The sequence below is a fragment of the Molothrus aeneus genome, chromosome 26, assembly GCF_037042795.1.
Source record: "Molothrus aeneus isolate 106 chromosome 26, BPBGC_Maene_1.0, whole genome shotgun sequence".
In the NCBI taxonomy this organism is placed as follows: Eukaryota; Metazoa; Chordata; class Aves; order Passeriformes; family Icteridae; genus Molothrus; species Molothrus aeneus.
The window spans coordinates 3,461,787-3,481,013 of NC_089671.1; the positions used below are offsets into that span (position 1 = coordinate 3,461,787).

At 51.1% G+C, this 19,227-nt stretch overlaps 1 protein-coding gene across 2 annotated transcripts; it reads left to right on the plus strand.

The window, feature by feature from the left end:
• Positions 1-971: 971 nt before the first annotated feature.
• On the plus strand, positions 972-18,188 carry CACNG5 (calcium voltage-gated channel auxiliary subunit gamma 5). Of its 2 annotated transcripts, none has more exons than XM_066565878.1 (7): positions 972-1,079; positions 5,587-5,890; positions 13,518-13,785; positions 14,328-14,414; positions 15,299-15,439; positions 16,084-16,229; positions 16,611-18,188. In XM_066565878.1, exons 3-7 carry the CDS (start codon positions 13,578-13,580, stop codon positions 16,866-16,868), a joined length of 840 nt encoding a protein of 279 aa, XP_066421975.1. In that variant the 5' UTR covers positions 972-1,079; positions 5,587-5,890; positions 13,518-13,577; the 3' UTR covers positions 16,869-18,188. The 2 variants fall into 2 exon arrangements, with proteins under 2 accessions (XP_066421975.1, XP_066421976.1); XM_066565879.1 differs by having other exon boundaries at positions 1,031-1,079; positions 5,592-5,890.
• Positions 18,189-19,227: the final 1,039 nt, after the last annotated feature.

Consider the following 19,227-nt stretch of genomic DNA (forward strand, 5'->3'; position numbering starts at 1 on the left):
AGCACAGGGCTCCATTGATTTCAAACAAGCCACCCAACAACACCTCCCGCGCATCTCAGAGCTCACTTTATTTTGGGTTTTTCTATTTCAAGCACTCCTGTTTTGCTAACTGGGGACGCCTCAGCAAAGATGCAGCACGTTTTAGCCAGGGAGCTGGGGACTGTGGTGTGTGAGCAAAGCCCCTGCAGAGAATGAGCTGTCCCTGCAGAAATTTCCATACAGCCCCGAGCTCCAGGTGCTGGGATGGGCTCCATGAGCTCCCTGGGCCCTGCTCCTGGGCTGGCACCTCCTGCAGCAGGAGTTCCTGCATGGTGGGTGACCCTTTCCTTGTCCTCCCTGCTCTATCCAAGGAAGTGTCCCATTGCTGGACACCTCCATGGAGCTGCCTCCTCCTTCTTGGCTCTGCCTCCCATTGTCGATGTGTTTTGGCTGAATCACCCAGTCTGGCAGGGGTTTCCAGAGCACACAGCATCTGCCCCTGTGTCCCTCTCTCCTTTAGCCCTGGCTCTGTCCTGCCTGTGTCCCAGCCCTGCCAAGCTGGCTCTCTCCAGCACACCGGGCTCGCTGCCCTCCAGCCCTGCTGTGTCCTGAGCTGTGCATTTCACGCCGCTGCCCCTTCCCCGGGCCCAAAGGAGCGCTTGGAGCAGAGTTTGTGCAGGTGTGGGGTGCAGGGAAGGGAGGAGGCACCGAGGGGCAGGGGCAGGGCTGGCTCCCACCCCTGCTCCCGCTCACAGCTCAGGGGCGGGAGCGGGAGAAGGGAAAGGAGGAAAAAGCGGGGAATAGAGAGAAAGTGGGGAAATACAGGGAAAGGGTGAAAGGAGAGGTAGGAATGGGGGGATAGAGGGAAGCGAGCGGGGGGTGGGGGGTAGAGAGGAAGAAGGGGTGGATGGAGAAGGAGGGAGGGGAGGGGGAGGGAAGAAGGGGAGGATGGAGAAAGGGAAGGAGGGATGGAGGGAGGGAGGGAACGGGGGCACGGAGGGGAGGGAGAGGTGGGCTGGCCCCGGCGGCGCCATGTGATGCCCTCTCCTCCCCGGGCTCTCCCGGCGCGGAGCGGAGCGAGCGGAGCATCCCCGGGGCCGGTGAGTGCCGGGACCGCCGTGGGGAGGGCAAGGCTGGGGCTCCCTCCGTGCCCGGGCCCGGCTGCCCCGGGAGCGGGGAGGGGAACGGTCCTGGGATGGCTTCGAGGGGGCTCCGAATGGGATGTAAAGCCCTGAAAGTTTAAAGGCGAGGGAAGAGGGACCAGGTGCGGAGCTGCAGGGCTCAGGGCACTATCCCTGGGCTTTCCGTATTCCCCATGGAGCGGGACCCGGCCGGGAGCGGCGCGGGCACCGCCCCGGGCAGCATCCGCCGCATCCCAGCGAGCCCCGGAGGTGCCCGGGGAGGTGCCCGTGTGCCCTGCCCGGGGCTGGCACCGCTCGGGTGGCGGCGTTTGGCTCCTCCTGATTCTCCACGGAGGGACCTGAGCACGAGGAAGGCGGAAAATCCCCGAAATCCTCATCCCTGGGCTTCCCCCGCAGGCTGCTCAAGCAGGGGCCGTGTCTCGGGGGGTGCTGAGAGCATCCCCGTGCTCAGGGCGAGCTCGGAACGTTCTGCTCAGGAACGGATGTGTGCTTTTCCCAGGGAATGGGAAATCTGCGGGAAGTCGGGCTGTGAATGTTTTGCAGCGTAGCAAAACCCTTGGAGAGGGGAGTGAGAATTGAGCGAGGATATCTGAGAAAAACCTGACCTGGTTCTTAAGCGGAGTGAAGGAAGTGCCGGGGGTGAGGGGAGAGGCTGGGTCGGATCCGGTGTTACCATAAGAACAGGGAGCGAGCGGGGACCTGGCGCCTGTCCTCACTCCACGAGCCCCTTATCCACAGCCAGGGGAAGGTGGTGAGATGATGTGAGATGATGTGAGATGTGAGATGATGTGAGATGTGGTGCCTCAGCCGCCGCGGTGAGCAGGGAGGCTCTGTCAGACACGGCCCTGGCTCTTGATAAATCGCCGGATGTTGGTGGAACTTCCCCAGCCCCTGGCACGGGATGCTCTGTGCAGCTTTCAGGGCTGGGGCTGCCAGGCACGGAGCTGCAGGAGCTCCTCAGGGGTGCCCAGGGACCTCAGCACCGCTGTCACCGCTGTCACCGCTGTGTCCCCGTATCCCCAAACCCCCCTGGGGGAGAGGAGTCCTCGTCGGGTGCCTGCACGGTACAGGTGAGCCTTTGGAAAGGCAGCAAGGGTGCTGCATTCCCTGAAGACAGCACAGCTTCAGCCAGAGCACTGCTAAAGACCATTTCAGCTAAAGAAGAGAATTTCTGCTGAGTTTCCTGCAGCAGCAGTGAGTGCTGACCCAGGCTGGCAGCTTTGCTGGAGGAGCATTCCCGTTTCTCCATCACTGCTGCCCTTTGGCTTCACAAGTGCCTCGTGTCTGGGCTCCTTTCAGGGGCTCCTCTGCCACCGTTTGAGCAGCACATCTCAGTCTGTCGTGTCAGGACCCGCCTAAAAAGCCCAAGGGCAGGAGACTGGCGCTCAGCAGCCCCTCCTGGGCCATCACACCCTGCCCCCGGGCTGCCCCAGGTGACATCCAGGGGACAGAAATGCCCCTGCCTGGGGGTTTCTCTGATTCCTTGCTGTATTCTTGTAGCTGTTGAATATATTCATTGAGCTGAATGAATTTCCACCTGGCAGCATCCATAGCACAGCTTTTGCAGCTTCAGCTTTATTTATGAAGAGTATAAAGTACAAAAGAGAAATAATGCACAAGCCTGCAGAGATTTCAATGGTATCAGTGAGCTGTGTGAGGCTGGAGTGAGCACCAGGAGCTTTTCCTAAATCAGCTGGGAAGACTTAAACCCCTGGTTTTACACCCCTGGGTTTAACATGGCAGTTTAAAAATAACTTTTGACCTAGAGCCCATCATCTGGTTATGTGGGGATCTTAATCTCAGTGAAATTAAAGACAGTTTGGGTTCTAGGTGTGTTCTAGAAAGATGGTTTGGTGTCAAAGGCACAATGATTTTTAAAGCTGTTTAGTCACAACTTCTGATATTTGTAGTAAAGTATTTACTGGCAAAATGGAATTTGTGCAAGGACAACACACATGCCTTCATCAGGCTCAGAAAATGGGTTTTCACAGGTGAGTGGAGTTTGTGTGTGGTCTTTTAGGAAGGCAGGAATTACAGGGTTTTTTATTAATGAGAGAGCTATTGCTTATCAGTGAAAAACCTTGTTAGAGCTGTGTCAAGGCTGCACTGAGGGCATGATTGGAGCAGCACAGCAGCTGCATCCACTGACCCAGGACAACTTGTGGATAATTCATTTCCCCCCCCCCATCAGTGCTTCCTGATGCATCCCCATCCACAGGGAGCAGAGGCTCAGGTCTGCCAGGGCAGGACCTGCCTGGTGGCCCTGGCTCCTTCCCAGGAGACACAGAATGGGGAGGACAGAGGTTCCTTTTCCCTGCAGCAGCTCTGGCTGGGAATATCAGGTCAGGTGTGGGTGGCAGGAGAGGGGCGGCTGGGTGGGTACACAGGGAACAGGAGAGGAGCACAGGCAGAGACCTGGCACACACAGCCAGGCCAGGTCTCACCTGGGAAGAGGTGCTGGCCTGGGGGAAGGATGGAGAGGAGTGAGACCAAGCCCATTCCCTGCCTGTTCCCACAGAATATGCCAGGATGTGGCTGCACTTCCCTGTGCTGAGCAGGACAGGTGAGCCCACGGCCCCCTGAGCACCCCGTGCCTGTTCTCAGGCTGCTCCACCTCCTGCATGGCTGTTCCTGCCCTGTCTGCCCTGTTAAATGCTGGAACTGGCAACAAATGTTGCTAAAATCTGGGTGGTAGAAAGTTTAGTACCTCCAGTGATGTATAAATACTTGTTGTGTACATTAATATTACTAATTATGAAACCCCACAAGCTGCATAAAGCAAAGACCTTTCCTATGGGAAAATGGGACCAAATTTTAGTGGCTGCTCAGTGTCAGACCTGGGGAGCTGTGCATGAAGACATCACCAACAGCTTCCAAGGAGCTGTGTCCCAAAATGCTGGGGCAAACCAGCATTTTGGAGCAGCTGCTGGCCTTGGTCACTGGGATCAGTGGCAGCCACGAGTGGCACTGGGTTATGAAGTCGTTTGCCAGAGGTGTGGCTGACACAGCCCTTGTGCACTTTGTGCCATCATTTCAGTGCTCAGAGGCTTTGCAGCAGAGCTGGTTTCCAAGCAGGGAAGAGGGATTGCAGTCTCCTGGCTAACGAGGCACTGCTCCCTCCCTCCATCCATCATCTTTAACCACGCTGAGGGGATGCAGATCCCTGCAGCACGTGCTGCCTGCCCCGTGTGCCACTCTGCAGCCCTCAGAGAGCCCAGGGCCCCAGGCATTTCTGCCTTCCTCTCATTTATCTCTCTGCAAATGCTCATGAAACCCCTCCAGCACTGGTGAGAAGAGCGGGAGTGGGGGAAGAGCTGTGGCTTCCTGCCTCCCCAGCTCAGGTACCCACCAACACAGGGAGTGCAAGAGCTTTAATTAGCTCTTGGTGCTATTTTTACCTCCCAGCAAGCTTAATTTAGCTCAAGCTGTCATGCAGTGATCGTTAAGGGGAAAAGAATTGGGGGTGTTGTCCCCTCTCTGCTGAGCAGCCTCAGCTCCTGGGCTCAGGCTGCACCTGGGGCTTTTCTTAGACCTTGCACAGTGTGAGTGTTTATAGCCCAGAGACATTTCATGGACAGCCCTTGAAGTGCTTACCCTGAGTTTGGGGGCTCTGCTCACGCCCACTTCAGTTCAAAACAACATCAATATCTTACAGAAGAGGTGCTGGAGTGCTTCAATCGTTACCTGCCTTGCTGCTGGAAGGACACAGAAACCTTGAAAAGCTGCAAGGAAGAGGATTATTCTCCCCTTTTTAATCTAGAAGGCTCTTACAGGACTTTGTGCCAACTCAAATGATACTTGGAAGGGGAAAAGGGCCAGCTGTTAAAGCTTTAACAGCCCCCCAGAGCAGCCCAGGTTGGTGCTGGAGTGAGTGGATGTGCAGGGCTGAGCCAGCTGCTCTCCCTCATCCCTGGGTCTGTCCCTGTGCCGAGGGCAGCACGGTTCTGCAGCCTGAACGGGGTCACTGGATCGTTGGGGTGCTGCAGTTTGTGCCTTTGGGATCTGAATGCAAGCCCCAGTGCACCCCAGGCAGAAGTTAATGGGCAGCACAGCCCCCATGGCAGCGAGGTCCTGCAGCCCCTCTAGCACAGTCCCCAGCTGCTCTGCTTTGCAGCATTAGATATTTCCCTCTTTCATTGTGCTTTTGTAGCTTTTTGTAGGGTATTGAAAGCAGCAGTTGGGCTCAGGGCCCTGACTGTGAGCATTCTGACACACTGTGGGTAGGCGAATTCTGTGTCAGATTTGGTAGAGAGAGAGGGCTTTGGGAAGAGCTCTGCAAAGGGCAGGGCTCAGCTATTGTTAGGGATGTAAACTCTGAACAGATATATTTAGGTTAGACCTGGAGAGCTGGACCTGGGTGTGTGGGCAATATTGCAAGCTCAGAGCTTTATCTCCGTTTCCCTCTCGAGAAATGCACTTTATGCAATTTTTGCACTTTGTGTAATGCTTTTCTACAACACCCCAGGGCAGGAGCTGCCAGCACGTGGATGCAGAGACCTGCCTGCCATCTGCCTGTCCCTGTGTCCCAGCACCCTGCAAGCCTCCTGTGGGTCAGTCAGAGGGGGAGAGCTGAGCCTGTGCTCTCCCTTCAGCTCCTGCCTGATTCCAGAGCCGTCCCACTCCCAGCTCCTCCCACACCATCCAGCAGCTGAAGCCCTCAGTGAGGACCCTCATCCCTGCAGCTGATCTGCCAGAACTGCTCTTCCCACCTTCAGCCCCATCACAGGTTCTCCTCTTGCCAAAGCATCGCTTCAGCTGGGTTAGCAGAGGTAAGAGCCTGAAACACCGAGGGAAAGGGAGACACGTGGGTGGCATGGCTTCTATAAAAGTTTTGTGGGGGATATCTCTGCATCCAGAAGGACCATGTGAATGAGGCTGGCTGTACGCACACAGGCTGTGAACCAGGACCATGGGGGCTGCTTGGTGGATGATTTTATTTGCTGGAAGTTGCTGGGTCCATCCCAAGCCATTAGCGTGAAAGAGCTGGAGCAGTGCCATCACTCCAGCAAGTGCAGCAGCCTGGCAGAGATGGCCAGTTTGGGAATTGGTCTGCTTTGAGGGCTGGGGTGGGAAATAAATCTCAGTAACTTCTCCTTTGACCTTGGGAATATCATTTGATCTCTTTATATTTGGAGCTGAGGTGGGCTGAGTTATCAGCAACAAGCTCTGCAAACCTGACCCAGGCAAAAGGGCAGGTTTTGAGCAGTCCACAGCAAAAAGGCTGGTGTGAGATAAAGAGGGAGAGGGAAGTGGGTCAGCCTTGCAGATTCAAGTTATGGTGCTTTCTATGCAGCATTTCAAGTTATGGTGCTTTCTATACATCATTTCCATCGCTCTTGCACTGCCATGGCAGGATTTTTTTTTCACCAAACTGTAAAAAATAACTCTGGCAAGAAATGAAGCACAGGAAGTGCTAAGGAAAAGCGAACTTCTCAGAAAAATTATGTAAGTCAAGTTTAAGAGAGAAAATCCCAAGTAATCTCATTACCAAAATCAGTTAGTGGTGAGCCTTGCAGTGTGTGAGCTCACATGTGGTTTCTTACTGATTATTTATCAGGTGCTCCTGGTGTGTGATGACAAGCACAAAATTAATAGGTTTGTTATTGCTGTGGCTCAATCTGGGATTAAATAACTCATAACCAGCCTTCTTTTTATTCATTTATTTATTTGTAAAGCTTCCCTGGAGAGCCTGTGTGCCCATTGATCCAGCGCTGCCGTGTCCGTGTGTCGGTAATGGCAGCGCTGGCTGCTGCTCCCAGCTGAGGGGAGGCTTTCAAGCCCAGTATTGATCCTTTTGAAGTTTGTTTGCTCATAGTCACAGTTACAAGCCCTTGTTCAAACTGCCATGAGATGGGCTGTTTTATTTCTTAATATCAGGCTAAACCTCCTCCACATCAGAAAGATTTATTTCTGCACTGAATTTTTCCAATACGTATTTTCTGTCTCCGAAACCGAGCTGACATTTCTGTGTGACACTAATGCAGCTCTTAAAGCTGCCTGAGGTATTTCAGTCTCCCCATGTGCCAGGGGAGTTGGTGGGTGCCAGCAGCCTAGGACAGGGCACCTGGAACGCTGTGGACCAGCTCCAACCCATGTCCTCTTTGGAAATTTCCTTTTCAATGAAAACAGGAGATGCTGCTTTTCTCTGCAGCCATCTCTGCTCTCTTCAGCTATTCTGTGGAACCAGAGCTGCCCTGTGCTCCTCTCCTGCCTGCAGCACACCTTTTCCAAGCTTCAGGAGGGACTGCTTCTTCCCAAGCAGTAATTCCAAAACCAGAACTGTCTTTCCCAGCTGCCCAGTTTTCCAGGTCAGGTTTGTGGATTTGCTTCTCCTGCAATCCCAGATGGAGCCGTGGGCGCTGCCCTCACCATCTCCTCCTCTTCCTCTCCTCAGCTGTGGTTAAAATCAGCTCTCCATGTGCCCCTCACACTGGTCCAACCTTCCCTGCCAACCCAAAGAGCCCCAGTTCAGCTGCCCTCAGGCTGCATCCTGCACACCCTCTTTTGGGACTGAAGAATTTGCACCCTTTGGGTGCTCCATGAGCTCGGTGGGATCATTCTATTTCACCAGGGTTATTAATGACCAAATCAGCCTTTTCTGGCTTTGCTCTGAGGGAGCCAGAGTGAGCTGTGCTGTCTGAAGGAGAGTGACAGTGCAGTGGTGGCCTGGGCACAGTCCTGCCTGCCTCAGCCCTGCCAGCTCTGAGAAGTTTTGCTCTGAAAGAGCTGCTCTCCTTGACCTATTTTTTTTTTTTCTCACATCCATGGCCTGCATTGTGTCCTGAGGAAGGGATCACACTGCTCGAAGGCCCTTTATTTTTAGCCAGCCCAATTTCTTGTTGCAGCTTAGTGGGATCTGGTCCTTTCAGTTCACCTCCATCACAGCTCGTGCTCTCCAGCATTTGATTCCTCCTACCCAGGTCCCTGATGTTCTTTGTACATCCATTGCTCACTCAGAGGGTTTCCTACTCCCCTTTCACTGGCTTCATTCCTTCTCCTTTATGTCCTGCTCAGCCTCTCCCACTGCTCCAGATCCATGGCTGAATCTCTGGTTTCCCTTGGCTCTTGGTTTGCAGCATGGACCAGGCATTCACAGCCACAGGCCACCAGACTTGTCCTGGACCTCAAACAAACCCTCCACAAACAAACCCTTCCCTCCTGTCTGCTCTGATAACCTTGGCAGTGCTTCCCTTCCTCCCAAATGTCAGGAAATTGGAAATGATGTCACATAAAAATCAATGGCTTGGCCCTGCTCCTTCTGCCTCTACCCAGGGCAGGAGGGAGCTGCTGTTTTCTGGTGACCCAGAGCAGTGATTTATTGATGTGACCCATCCTGTCCAGGCAGCTGACCTGTGCTATATTCATTTTTCTCAGCCCACCCACATAGCCCAGAGCAGTGGCTTGTGCTTGGCATTAGGCCACAGATGTGGGCTCAGAAATCTGCCCAGGATATTTCCTTTCTGTGACTGTGGAGCAGCAAGTAAGGATTTACTCCAAATCTGGGTGAGCTGCATTAGAAACAAAGTGCTCATTTCATTCCCCAAAGGATTCAGGCCCAGCAAGAGCCATGTGCTGTTTCCATCAGCAACTGTTGCTCCAAGGCAAGGAGAAATTCATTATGAAGACTGCAGATTACATTGCAGACTGCCTTTATTATTCCCTGGACTACTACCAGAATGCACAGTGTGATCAAAGGAGCAGGAGCAGTTCTAAGGTTCCAGTTCCTGGAAATCGTTGGGGCTCTCCTGATTTAATTTAAAATCCAGCTCCTGTTGGAAACCAAACAGCCATAGGAAGCAGAACACAATTGATAAAGGTCACTGTGGACTAAATCCTTCCTGATGATCAGGCCAGCTCCTGTTCTTGTCCCTGAAAAACCTTTCCCTTGGGAGCCCTGTGAGTCCTCCAGGGGCTGGACCAGGGGCAGGTTTGTTTCAGGCAGAGGTTCTGCACCATCCCTACCTGCAGGAGCGTCGGGGGTGGGACGGGCGGGACAGACGGACACGAGAGATCTCTGCAGCCAGGGCATGGAACTTGGGGTTCATTGCAAAGGGCCCTGCTGGGAGCTGCCAGCACAGCTCAGAGCAGGACTGAGAGAAGAGAGGGGCAGAGAGGATGGGAGGGTAAGAGAGTAAAAGGGTAAGAGAGCGAGGTTCCTGTTACAATACAATAAATCTTCTTCTGTGTTGAATATTCTAATTCTCACTAACCAATCTAGTCCAAGATACAAATCCAATAGCATTTACATACAGCCTATAAGAATCATTTCATTACCTCACTGTGTTACATTTTAAACCCTAAAAACTCCTCTTTGGACCCCTTCTGCCAAGCTATAGGGTCTGCTCTGACCCTTGGGCCCGTCTGCAAGCAGAGGGTGTTGTTCCATCAAAAGGGGATTCCCTTCAGCTGGCCACACCATTGTTTTCCAGTTGTCCAGTAACTGAGGTATCTCAAAGCTTGCTTTCATTTCAATCTTGCTTATAGTTTCCATATTCTCAAAATCTTTTGCCAGACAATCATATTTATAAGGCTTTCCTGTTTCATCTTCCCCAACACCTATCCCTGTTCCCCATCACATCAGCTTGGATTCTATGTTCCAGCAAGGCAGAAATAGGCACCAGTCTCTAGCACACCCATGATCTCATGGAAATTGAAGTGTGAGAGGGAAAGGAATGAGGCAATTGAGAGGTGCAGCTTTGATGCCTGACCCCTGTCCCTGCTGCTCACATCACATCAACAGAAATGAGCCCAAATGGGTCTATTTTCCAGTGCCTGATATTGGTGGACAGCAAATCACAGGAAATACTTCATTATTCCCCTCTAAGTGTCTTTATCCGGACCTTCACATACTCCCCACTATGATTTTTGGCTCGTTATTAACTAAAATGTGCAGGGAGGATGGTTGTTGATGATACATGAGCCAAGAATAGATCCCAGCTCTTTCTACCATTTTGGCACCAAAATGCCAAGAGGGATGAGACACCCTGTAGTAAATGCTGTTCATTTTGAGGCAGCAACTAGAAAATATGGCTCTGGCTGAGCTAGGGAGAAGAATGGATGAGCAGGAGGATCTGTGTTTTGGCTGTTTGATTGCTGAATCCAATGGGATCCATAGAGATAGGAAGTGGCATCTTCCCTGGGAAAGGGAGCTGCAGGGCTGATGTGCTTCTCTGCCCCACAGCCACCAATTTCTTCTCTGGCTGCTGTCTCCTAATTCTTCAGGGAGAAAAGACTCTGAGCATCCTCTCAGCACTTGGCTCCTTGCTCCCCTAGCAGGGAGGTATTTCTCCTGGGAACACATCTTCCTTTCCTTGAGCTGAGGGAAGCATTAAATAACATTGAAAATGAGGCTGGTGAGCAAAGCCAAAGGTGGAGGGAAAGCTTGCAGGAGTGTGAGCTGGAGCACTTTCTTGGGCTGTCTGGAGACAGCAATCCCCTTCCTGTCGGTTGGAACCTTCTGGGAAAAGGCTCAGTGTGAACGTAGGAAGAGCCAAATCTTTAATTTCATATGGAAGGGAATTGTCAAAGCTGTTGCAGCGCTCGAGGGTGACAGTACATCTGCTTCCTACCAAGCTGTACTTGCCTGCTTTGGACTCGAGGTCAGATCTGATAATTAAAGACTCTCTCTCCTTCTCTGCCTTTCACTCAAGAATTTGATACTCTTCCAGCAGCATTCCCTGCTTTTCTCTCTTCTTGCTGCCCAGAGCAGTGAGCTGGAGGGGCACACAGACCTTGGATCTTGCATCTGTTCAGTAAATGCCTTTCTTTGGACTCCACAGTAACTACAAGTTTCCTTCATGTTAATCTAAATGAATCTGCTGCAAACACAACCCAGGATGGGTGTGGGGAGCTGGTGCTGTGGATTTGTGAGACAGAAGTGCTGGGGATGAGCACTGCAAGAGCTCAGAGCTCCCCAGAGCACTGGAGGAGCAAAAAACCTCTCTCAGCATCACCTACTTGCTTTCACCATGAGGGAATTATGGCACAACATTATCCTTGGAGGCTTTCAGGTGTAAAAGTACAAGCTGTGAGGACTTTTGGCATCTCTGAGAATCTGTGTAAGCAATGGAGAATTAATCTATTTGCATCTGAGGCACTAGAAGAAAAAACACCCTCCTCCAACCTGTTTGACCGTGTTGGAACAGAGAGTTGTCAGCTCCTGGTCCAGGCAGGATTTGTGTTCCCTGATTTAATCTCTAAACCCACCACCCTTACTGCAGTGATAACAGCAACAGGACTTCTCTCCCAGGGAGTCTGCTCACCAAGGGGGCACAGGAGTGATGGAGCCACTCCTGAGGGTGTGAAACAAAACCAGTGCAGCTCTAAAGGGAGTCCTAGGAAGATGCAGCCTGCTTAGAAAGTCAGTAGCTTTTGTTGTCTAGCTGGATTTAGATATCTTTTCCTTACTGCTTGCAGTGCTGAATAGCAGCAGAATGTGCCTAGGAATATACATGACCTGGCACTTATCTGTGATTCATTCTGCCTTTACAGCAGCAGTCAGTGGCACTATCTGCCTCCTTGCTACTCCACACAAGACCATCTCTCACACGGATCTTTTTCCTTTTTGCTCTTCTTCCTTTAATCTTCTGTTGCTGTGGGTTCCCCTCCACCCTTCCCCCCATACCAATTTCACTTTTTCTCCACTGCACCAAGAACTCTGATTTCTGGTGCTATTTTATCAGTCTGCAGGGCACCATAGGAACTGCTAATTGGCCCAAAGTGGCAAATGTGCAATAAAATAATAATAATTTAAAAATATGCTATACATAAATGACATGGGCATGAGAGAAGCTTTTCCTTTAAGGTTTTCCAAGGGCCTGTCTGCAGCTCTCTGTCCTCATTTCCCTGCCTCCCTCCAAAGCACAAGGTGGGTTGGGACAAGGGAGGGTAGTGGCAGCTCTGGCAAGAGCAGTACAACAACAAAAAACCAGATTATTGTGTCATGCCACTCTGCTTCAAGTCGTTTGATGATGTCATAAATGTAGCACGGCTTTTGCAAAATTAGCATGATCTCCTGATTGGTGGATCTACCATGGAAGTAGAAAAGTGGCAGTGTTGGAGGGGAGAGGGATGGTGGTGGGAGCTGCTCAGGGCTGGGCTTGGTCCAGCAGTTAAGAGCAGCTTTGTTAATCCTTGATCGTGGTGTCAGTGATCCTCAGCAGCTCCTGTGCCAGGGACTGGCAGCTCTCGATAAGGCCCTGCAGGGAGATCAGATAAGATGCTGCCTCCATCCTTGGGGGGATCAGTGCCAGCTCTGTCTGGAGCAGCAGGAATTCACCTGCAGCAAATCCAACAGGAGCCAAGGAGGGAGCTGCTCCCATTCCTGTCCATACTGTGTGTCTTAGTTTGGAAAGGCAGGTGTCTGCTAAGGAAGGCAGGAGCCTCCCCTGAAATGGAAAATGTAAAACCCTCCCTCCAAATTGCTATCAATTTTAAATTAAGGGGCTCTCAGGCAAAAATATGGGAGCAAGAATAACAGTTCTTTACTAGGGAGGAAAATAAAAAGATAAAATGAACAATGCAGTGAACCAAACCAACACTGACAGAGTCAGAACCCAGCCTGACACCCTGTGGGTCAGGGTGCTGGCAGCAGAACCATTGGAATTGTGGCTCAGCCCTCCTGCAGTGCCAGGGGTGGCTCTGCTGGAGCAGGGATCCTGGAGAAGGGTGCAGTCTCTTCCTCTGAAGATCCAGTGGAAGAGGCAGCTGCTGTTCCTCTGGGAAATCCAGTGGAGAAGCTGTGCTAGTGTTCCAGAATCTCCAGATTATATCCGGGTAGGAATGCTTGGCTGGTGTTCCAGAATCTCCAGATTATATCCAGGTAGGAATGCTTGGCTGGTGTTCCAGAATCTCCAGATTATATCCAGGCAGGAATGCTTGGCTCCTCCCTCTGGGCTCACATCTCCCAGTGGGATGCTGTAGTTCTTATCAGCCATGCAGTGACATTCAGTAGCTGTTATCAGCAGATAATGCTGTCTGGGGAGGCAGGAGATGTCCCCCCAGAGGGAGGAGTGGTTGCAGAAGAGATAAGGAAAAACTGCTCTCTTAACAGAAGACAGCTGCCATCCAGATGGCAAATAGAATACAATTTGCTTGGCAATCCAGGACAGTGTTCCAGTCCCCATCCAGTCCATGCTGTGCCATTCCCCATCCCATCCATGCTGTGCCATTCCCCATCCTGTCCATGCTGTGCCATTCCCCATCCCATCCATGCTGTGCCATTCTCCATCCCATCCATTCTGTGCCATTCTCCATCCCATCCATTCTGTGCCATTTCCCATCCCATCCATGCCGTGCCATTCCCCATCCCAGCCTGGCATGGAGCAGCAGTGTGCTGGGGTTTGGTTCAAGCTCTGGCTGTGTCAGTGATTGTTCTGATGGCTCCTCTCAATCCAGGGCAGAGCTTTGGAGGCTCCGTGCTGGGCGCTCCTCCCGTCCCATCCCGCGGTGCTGCCGATGCTGTTGGCGATGAGCGCCTGCAGCAGGAAGGCGCTGACCCTGCTCAGCTCAGTGTTCGCCGTCTGCGGCCTCGGCCTCCTGGGCATCTCCGTCAGCACCGACTACTGGCTCTACCTGGAGGAGGGCATCGTCCAGCCCCAAAACCAGACAGCTGAGATCAAGCTCTCACTGCACTCAGGGCTCTGGAGGGTCTGCTTTCTGGCAGGTAGGGTCAAAAACATCCCCTTGGTTTGTTGTGTGTCAGTGTCACCCGGCAGCAAAGGGCCAAGAAAAATTTTTAGAGGCTCTGTCCCAGCCCTGCTTCTAAACTCAGGCACAGCCTTTGGTAAACAATGTCATCTCTTCATGCCTGACTGTAACAGCCCAGAGGATAAATCTGCCTTTGCACACAGGCTTAGGTGAGTTTGCTGCTGCCCTGCCAGACCCCCTGCCCTGTTCCAGAGCTGCAGCCATGATGCCTTGGGCAGCAGCTAAAAACTTTCCATTTCATCCCTGCAAAATTCAGATTCAGGTCAGCTGGACCGTTCCCTCCACCTGTGCCAAGTTTGATGAAGCAACTTGGCTGCAGGGACAGATCTGAATAGAACCCAAGGGAATGGGAATCTCAAAGTGACCAACCTGAAATGTCACAAAGTTTCAGCTGCTTAGGAAAAGTCAGGGGAGAAGTGAGGAGCTCTGATACGGCCCCTGGGATGATCTTAAACCCTCTGGCTCCAGAGTTCATGTTTTTGTTCACATCTGCCATAGGTGAGGAGCGTGGCCGGTGCTTCACCATCGAATACGTCATGCCCATGAACATCCAGCTGACCTCTGAATCCACAATCAACGTCCTGAGTAAGTGGTTTGGTGGGGTTCCACCCTTTACATCCGGCAAATCACCGAGTCCCAAGCACTAGGGACTCTTCCCAAGAAATCTCCTTTGTGTCCTTGCCAAGGAAGCTCTGAGTTCCTTGACAGTGCTGCCATACAATGATGCAACTATGTTTTTTACTATGGGAATTGCCCAGAGTTCTCATAAGCTTTTGGGGACATCCCTTTCTAATGGCAGGATGGCCACGGAGGCTCCAAGCTGTACAATTTCCTGTCACTGGCTATTCAGCACTAATGATTATCAAAGTGTTTGGCTTTCTAGTCTCCTCTCCATAATTTACAGCTGTATTTATTCCCTTGCAATTTTACACATTATATAGCAGGATGAATTGAGGATGATGTGTCACAGCTCTCACGATGAATTCTGCAGTCATTCCTGAATTAATAAATAGAAGGGTTTTGAAAACACTTATGCAGTGAAGCTAGAGAAAAATGCAGGTTCTGGTGGTTTCCTATGCAACATTTCACACAGGAACCCTCAGAAATGCAAACATCAGCAGAGTCACCACCATGGAGGTGGGACACTGGCATAGGTTGTCCAGACAGTCTGTGGATGCTGCATTCCTGAAAACATTCAAGGCCAGGTTGGATGGAGCCTGGAGCAACCTGGGATAGTGAGAGGTGTTCCTGCCATGGCAGACAGCTGGAACATATGGTCCCTTCCAACCCAAACCATTCTGTGATTCCATAATTCTATGTTTTACTCAGCTCATTAGCAAGGAGAGAAACTCAGACACAACATGGTCTGAGCAGGAGGGTTGGAGCCCTCTCACACAGCCAAGCATATTACTCACACTATTTAGGGAATATTAACCTGTTCCCACTTCCCTCTGCTCCTCTCTCATCAGAGATGATCCGCTCTGCCACCCCCTTCCCTCTGGTCAGCCTCTTCTTCATGTTCATCGGCTTCATCCTGAGCAACATCGGCCACATCCGGCCCCACAGGACCATCCTCGCCTTCGTCTCGGGGATATTCTTCATCCTCTCAGGTGAGTTCTGCAAGCCAGGCTTTCTCCTGACAGCCCTTGAGCAGGGAGCACGTTTGCTTTCTCCTGACAGCCCTTGAGCAGGGAGCACATTGGATTTGGTAGCTGCTGGAGCTCTCCTAACCTGCCCTGGTGGCTCCTTGTTGGACTCATCGCTCCCAGCTCAGTCCCACAGCCTGATCAGACCTTGTGGGATGGATGCAGAGCTTTGTGGAAATGTGGGGAAAGGCTGCCCAACCCATGCAGGAGCAGGTGCTGGGGGAGAGGATGCTTCTTGTGAAACATCAGTCGCAGAAGAGATCTGAAACTTCAAACTGCTCAGTTGGGCTGTGTCTACATGAGAAAAGTGAATATTTTATTCATGGTGTTGTGCAAGTGCTATACAAATAGTGGTGACAGCTGAGCTTTGAAGCAGCTCCTACTGGAGCCAGATCTCTCGTCCCAGTGCTCACATATTTCCCTGAACAGGGAATGGTTGACTGGAATGAGAGGAGTTCCCTGGGTTGGAGCAGCAGGAGAGCAGCTCCTTTCCCCAGTTATTACAAGCACGCTCCCAAGTTTTTTTACTTTCCCCCAAAGCCAGGCCTTCAGGAAGGTGCTTCTTCAGCAGCTTCATCCCTGAAGCATTTCCCACTGTCCTTCCCCAGGTCTGTCACTGGTGGTGGGGCTGGTCCTCTACATATCCAGCATTAATGATGAGATGCTCAACAGGACCAAGGACTCGGAGTCGTTCTTCAATTACAAATATGGGTGGTCCTTTGCCTTCTCTGCCATCTCATTCCTTCTCACAGAGGTACCCGCACCCTGTTTGAAGTGTATTCCATTCCCAGGGGTGGGCAGACTGGGGCTGTTGGCAAAAAGAGGGCTCAGACAGGGTTTAAGGGAGGGCTGGGAGGGTAGAGGGGTGAAGGGGACATGTAGGGGGACAAACCCAACCTGGAGCACTGATGGGGCGTTTGGTCACAGTTTGGTGCCAGGCATGAAGAGCAGAGATGTGGTTGTGCTGCATTATTCACTGCACAGATCCATGGGCAGGGAGGTGACGGCACTCGTCACCTTTTGATGCACTTTTGAGCATCAGCACAGCCCAAAGCAGGCGATTTCTGTGTTGTCCCCTGCGGGTGGCCGTGCACCGGGGGCGGGCAGGTTCTCAGGCCGTCTGTCTGTCCCGCAGAGCGCCGGGGTGATGTCCGTGTACCTGTTCATGAAGCGCTACACGGCCGAGGACCTCTACAGACCCCACCCCAGCTTCTACCGGCCCCGCCTGAGCAACTGCTCCGACTACTCGGGGCAGTTCCTGCACCCCGACGCGTGGGCGCGGGGCCGCAGCCCCTCGGACATCTCCAGCGAGGCGTCCCTGCAGATGAACAGCAACTACCCAGCCCTGCTCAAGTGCCCTGACTATGACCAGATGTCCTCGTCCCCGTGCTGAGCCCCCCGGCCCCGCGCCCCTCCGGCAGGCGCCGCGCCCCGGCTCCGTTTGTCATTTTTTTAGGCCGCTCTTTTCTGGCCAATTCTCTATTTATAGGAGCGTAAATATAACCAGAGAGATTGGTTATATAACCAATAGTGTAACCTAGAGAATTGGGATGTTTCCCTTTCTTTGGTTTTTTTTTTGGGTTGTTTTATTCCTCCCTGCATAACTAAGAATCTCTCCAAAGTCCTCCTCTCTCAGCTCATCCTGCTGAGCAAACAGCAGTTCTGCCTGGGGGATAAATCCAGGGCTGGACTCAAGAGCAGGAAAAAGAAAATAGAGTAGAACTAAGGGAAAAAAAGGTGTATTTTTTGGTGTAGGTAGGTAGGTAGGCTGTTAAAGTTTGTGCATTCAACTGTATCATTGAATTCTATATTTACTGGCCTGAATGCCAGCAGGCATAAAAGATTTGTGTAACTTTCCAAAAAACCAGCATTAGAAAAATATAAATTTTGTCTTGACTGAGCACTTATTGGTTGGTATCTCTCACTGCTGGATATCACCTCCAGGCAGGCTGGAATGGGAAATAGCCATCCTTCCATGACATCCTTCCATGGACACCAGCAGCTTGTTGTTCCTCCACGGCCACTTGGAAACTGTTGCTTAAATATCCCACGTTAGACTGGAGGCATTCTGGGATGCTGGGCTGGAGGGATGGCTCCAGCACCCAAATTTCCTCTGCCATCCTATAGACAGGAGGCCTGAAGCATAAATGGGAGAATTCCAGTGCAGCATTGAGTGGAAAACAACCTAAACCTTTCCCATGGGAAACATCAGGTGCAGGATTTAGAGGAAAGAAGTTATTTCAGTGAAAGGCAAGACCCCAAACTGGTGTAAAGTGATGTAGCTGAGATCGTTGGTACAAATCCACTGCAGCAAAATAGTTGGCTTATTTTACATTTTGGCAAGAAAATGGTATTTTTGCTAATTTGTGTGTGTGTGTGTGTGTGTGTATTTATTTTGAGGTTTTAAGTTTGAAAATTTCATTTGATGCTTTGGCATTTTGGCCTTAGCCAGCTGCCAGGGAAAAACACCACTGCCACTGAGGGAAAACAAAGGGCAGGGAAGGAAAAGGCCGTGATCCCTCATGCAAGCCCCAGCTTGTCACCTTGCAGGAGAAAGAGCTTTGCCCAACTTTATTTCTGTTCTTGTTATTTTAAACCTTTCTGAAAATTTCCATTCTGCAGAAAAAAACAGTCTGGGGATTCTTGGTATATTTGAGCTTGTTTTGTGTTACTGTTAATTAAAAGAAATAGAATATATGCAGTTTTAACCTCATTTGTAGCACACTGCGTAATGAATGTTGGACCTCTTGGTTGTTATTATTTAATATTATTATTTATTATTTGCTATTAAATATTTATTATTTATAAACTCCTCCAAAGCAGGGTGCAGCACCACTGTTTGCATCCGTTACAACACCCATTCCACAGGACATCACTGCAGAAGTGTATCCAGCCAGCTCTGGAACAGGATTACTCCTCTCCACTTCCTCCAGAGAAGCAAGTAATGCATATTTAGTGTATATCTGGGTAGATTCCTAATTTGCAAAGCTTTAAAATCAGGGCATCTTTCTGTAGACACAGTTCTATTCACCCTCAGTTTCTGTATGCCCCCCGAGCATTTTTGTGCTCTCACTTAGCCCCAGTTTTTAAGAGCTATGTGACAGGTTCCTGCTGGGAAGGTTCAGGCACTAAAGCACAACCCAGACCCACCCTCCAGTAACAAATCTGCTGGTCCTCACTTGCCCCCAGCTTGACAAACTCTCAGTTTTCCATCAGGATCCCCATATTCAGTGTGAATTTGGCTCCAAAAACTCACTGCAGTTCACAAGCAATCCTTTTGAGTTTCCCAGGGGCTAATCTGGTTTGCTGGGCTTGATGCTGGTGGTTTTTGGTGGCTCAAGTCTGTTGCCTTTGCATGTAACTCTTGATGGATGCTGACATTCTCAGTCCTTGTGGGGGAGATGTTCAGAATCACCAAAACTGCTGATGGCCAGAGCCACAAGGGCTCTCCCACGGCCATGTTCCCCTCACTGGGGAGTCATCCTGTGGTTAATCCTGTGCAGCACCATGAGATGTCCCTGTCCCCAAGTGGAATTTTCCTTTGCACTGATTAAATACAGAATTATTCATTTTATAAATTTAAATGTTTGCCTACACAAGTAGAAGAAATTAGAAGAACTTCATGCCTTCCTCAAGGCCCCAGAAGGTTTAGCAGAGTCTAGGGGCAAATTAGAAAAGTAATTATTTTAATTCATTGGAGAGATTCTCATCATGTGGCTGCATTTGTGAGCCTGGGAGTTCACACATTCACC

What these genes read in the sequence shown, in the direction of transcription:
- CACNG5 (XM_066565878.1), top strand. Translation starts at nt 13,578, where the DNA reads ATGCTGTTGGCGATGAGCGCCTGCAGCAGGAAGGCGCTGACCCTGCTC. An exon ending in GATATTCTTCATCCTCTCAG is followed by an intron (nt 15,440 to 16,083) that starts GTGAGTTCTGCA and finishes GTCCTTCCCCAG; the next exon opens with GTCTGTCACTGGTGGTGGGG. An exon ending in TCTCATTCCTTCTCACAGAG is followed by an intron (nt 16,230 to 16,610) that starts GTACCCGCACCC and finishes TCTGTCCCGCAG; the next exon opens with AGCGCCGGGGTGATGTCCGT.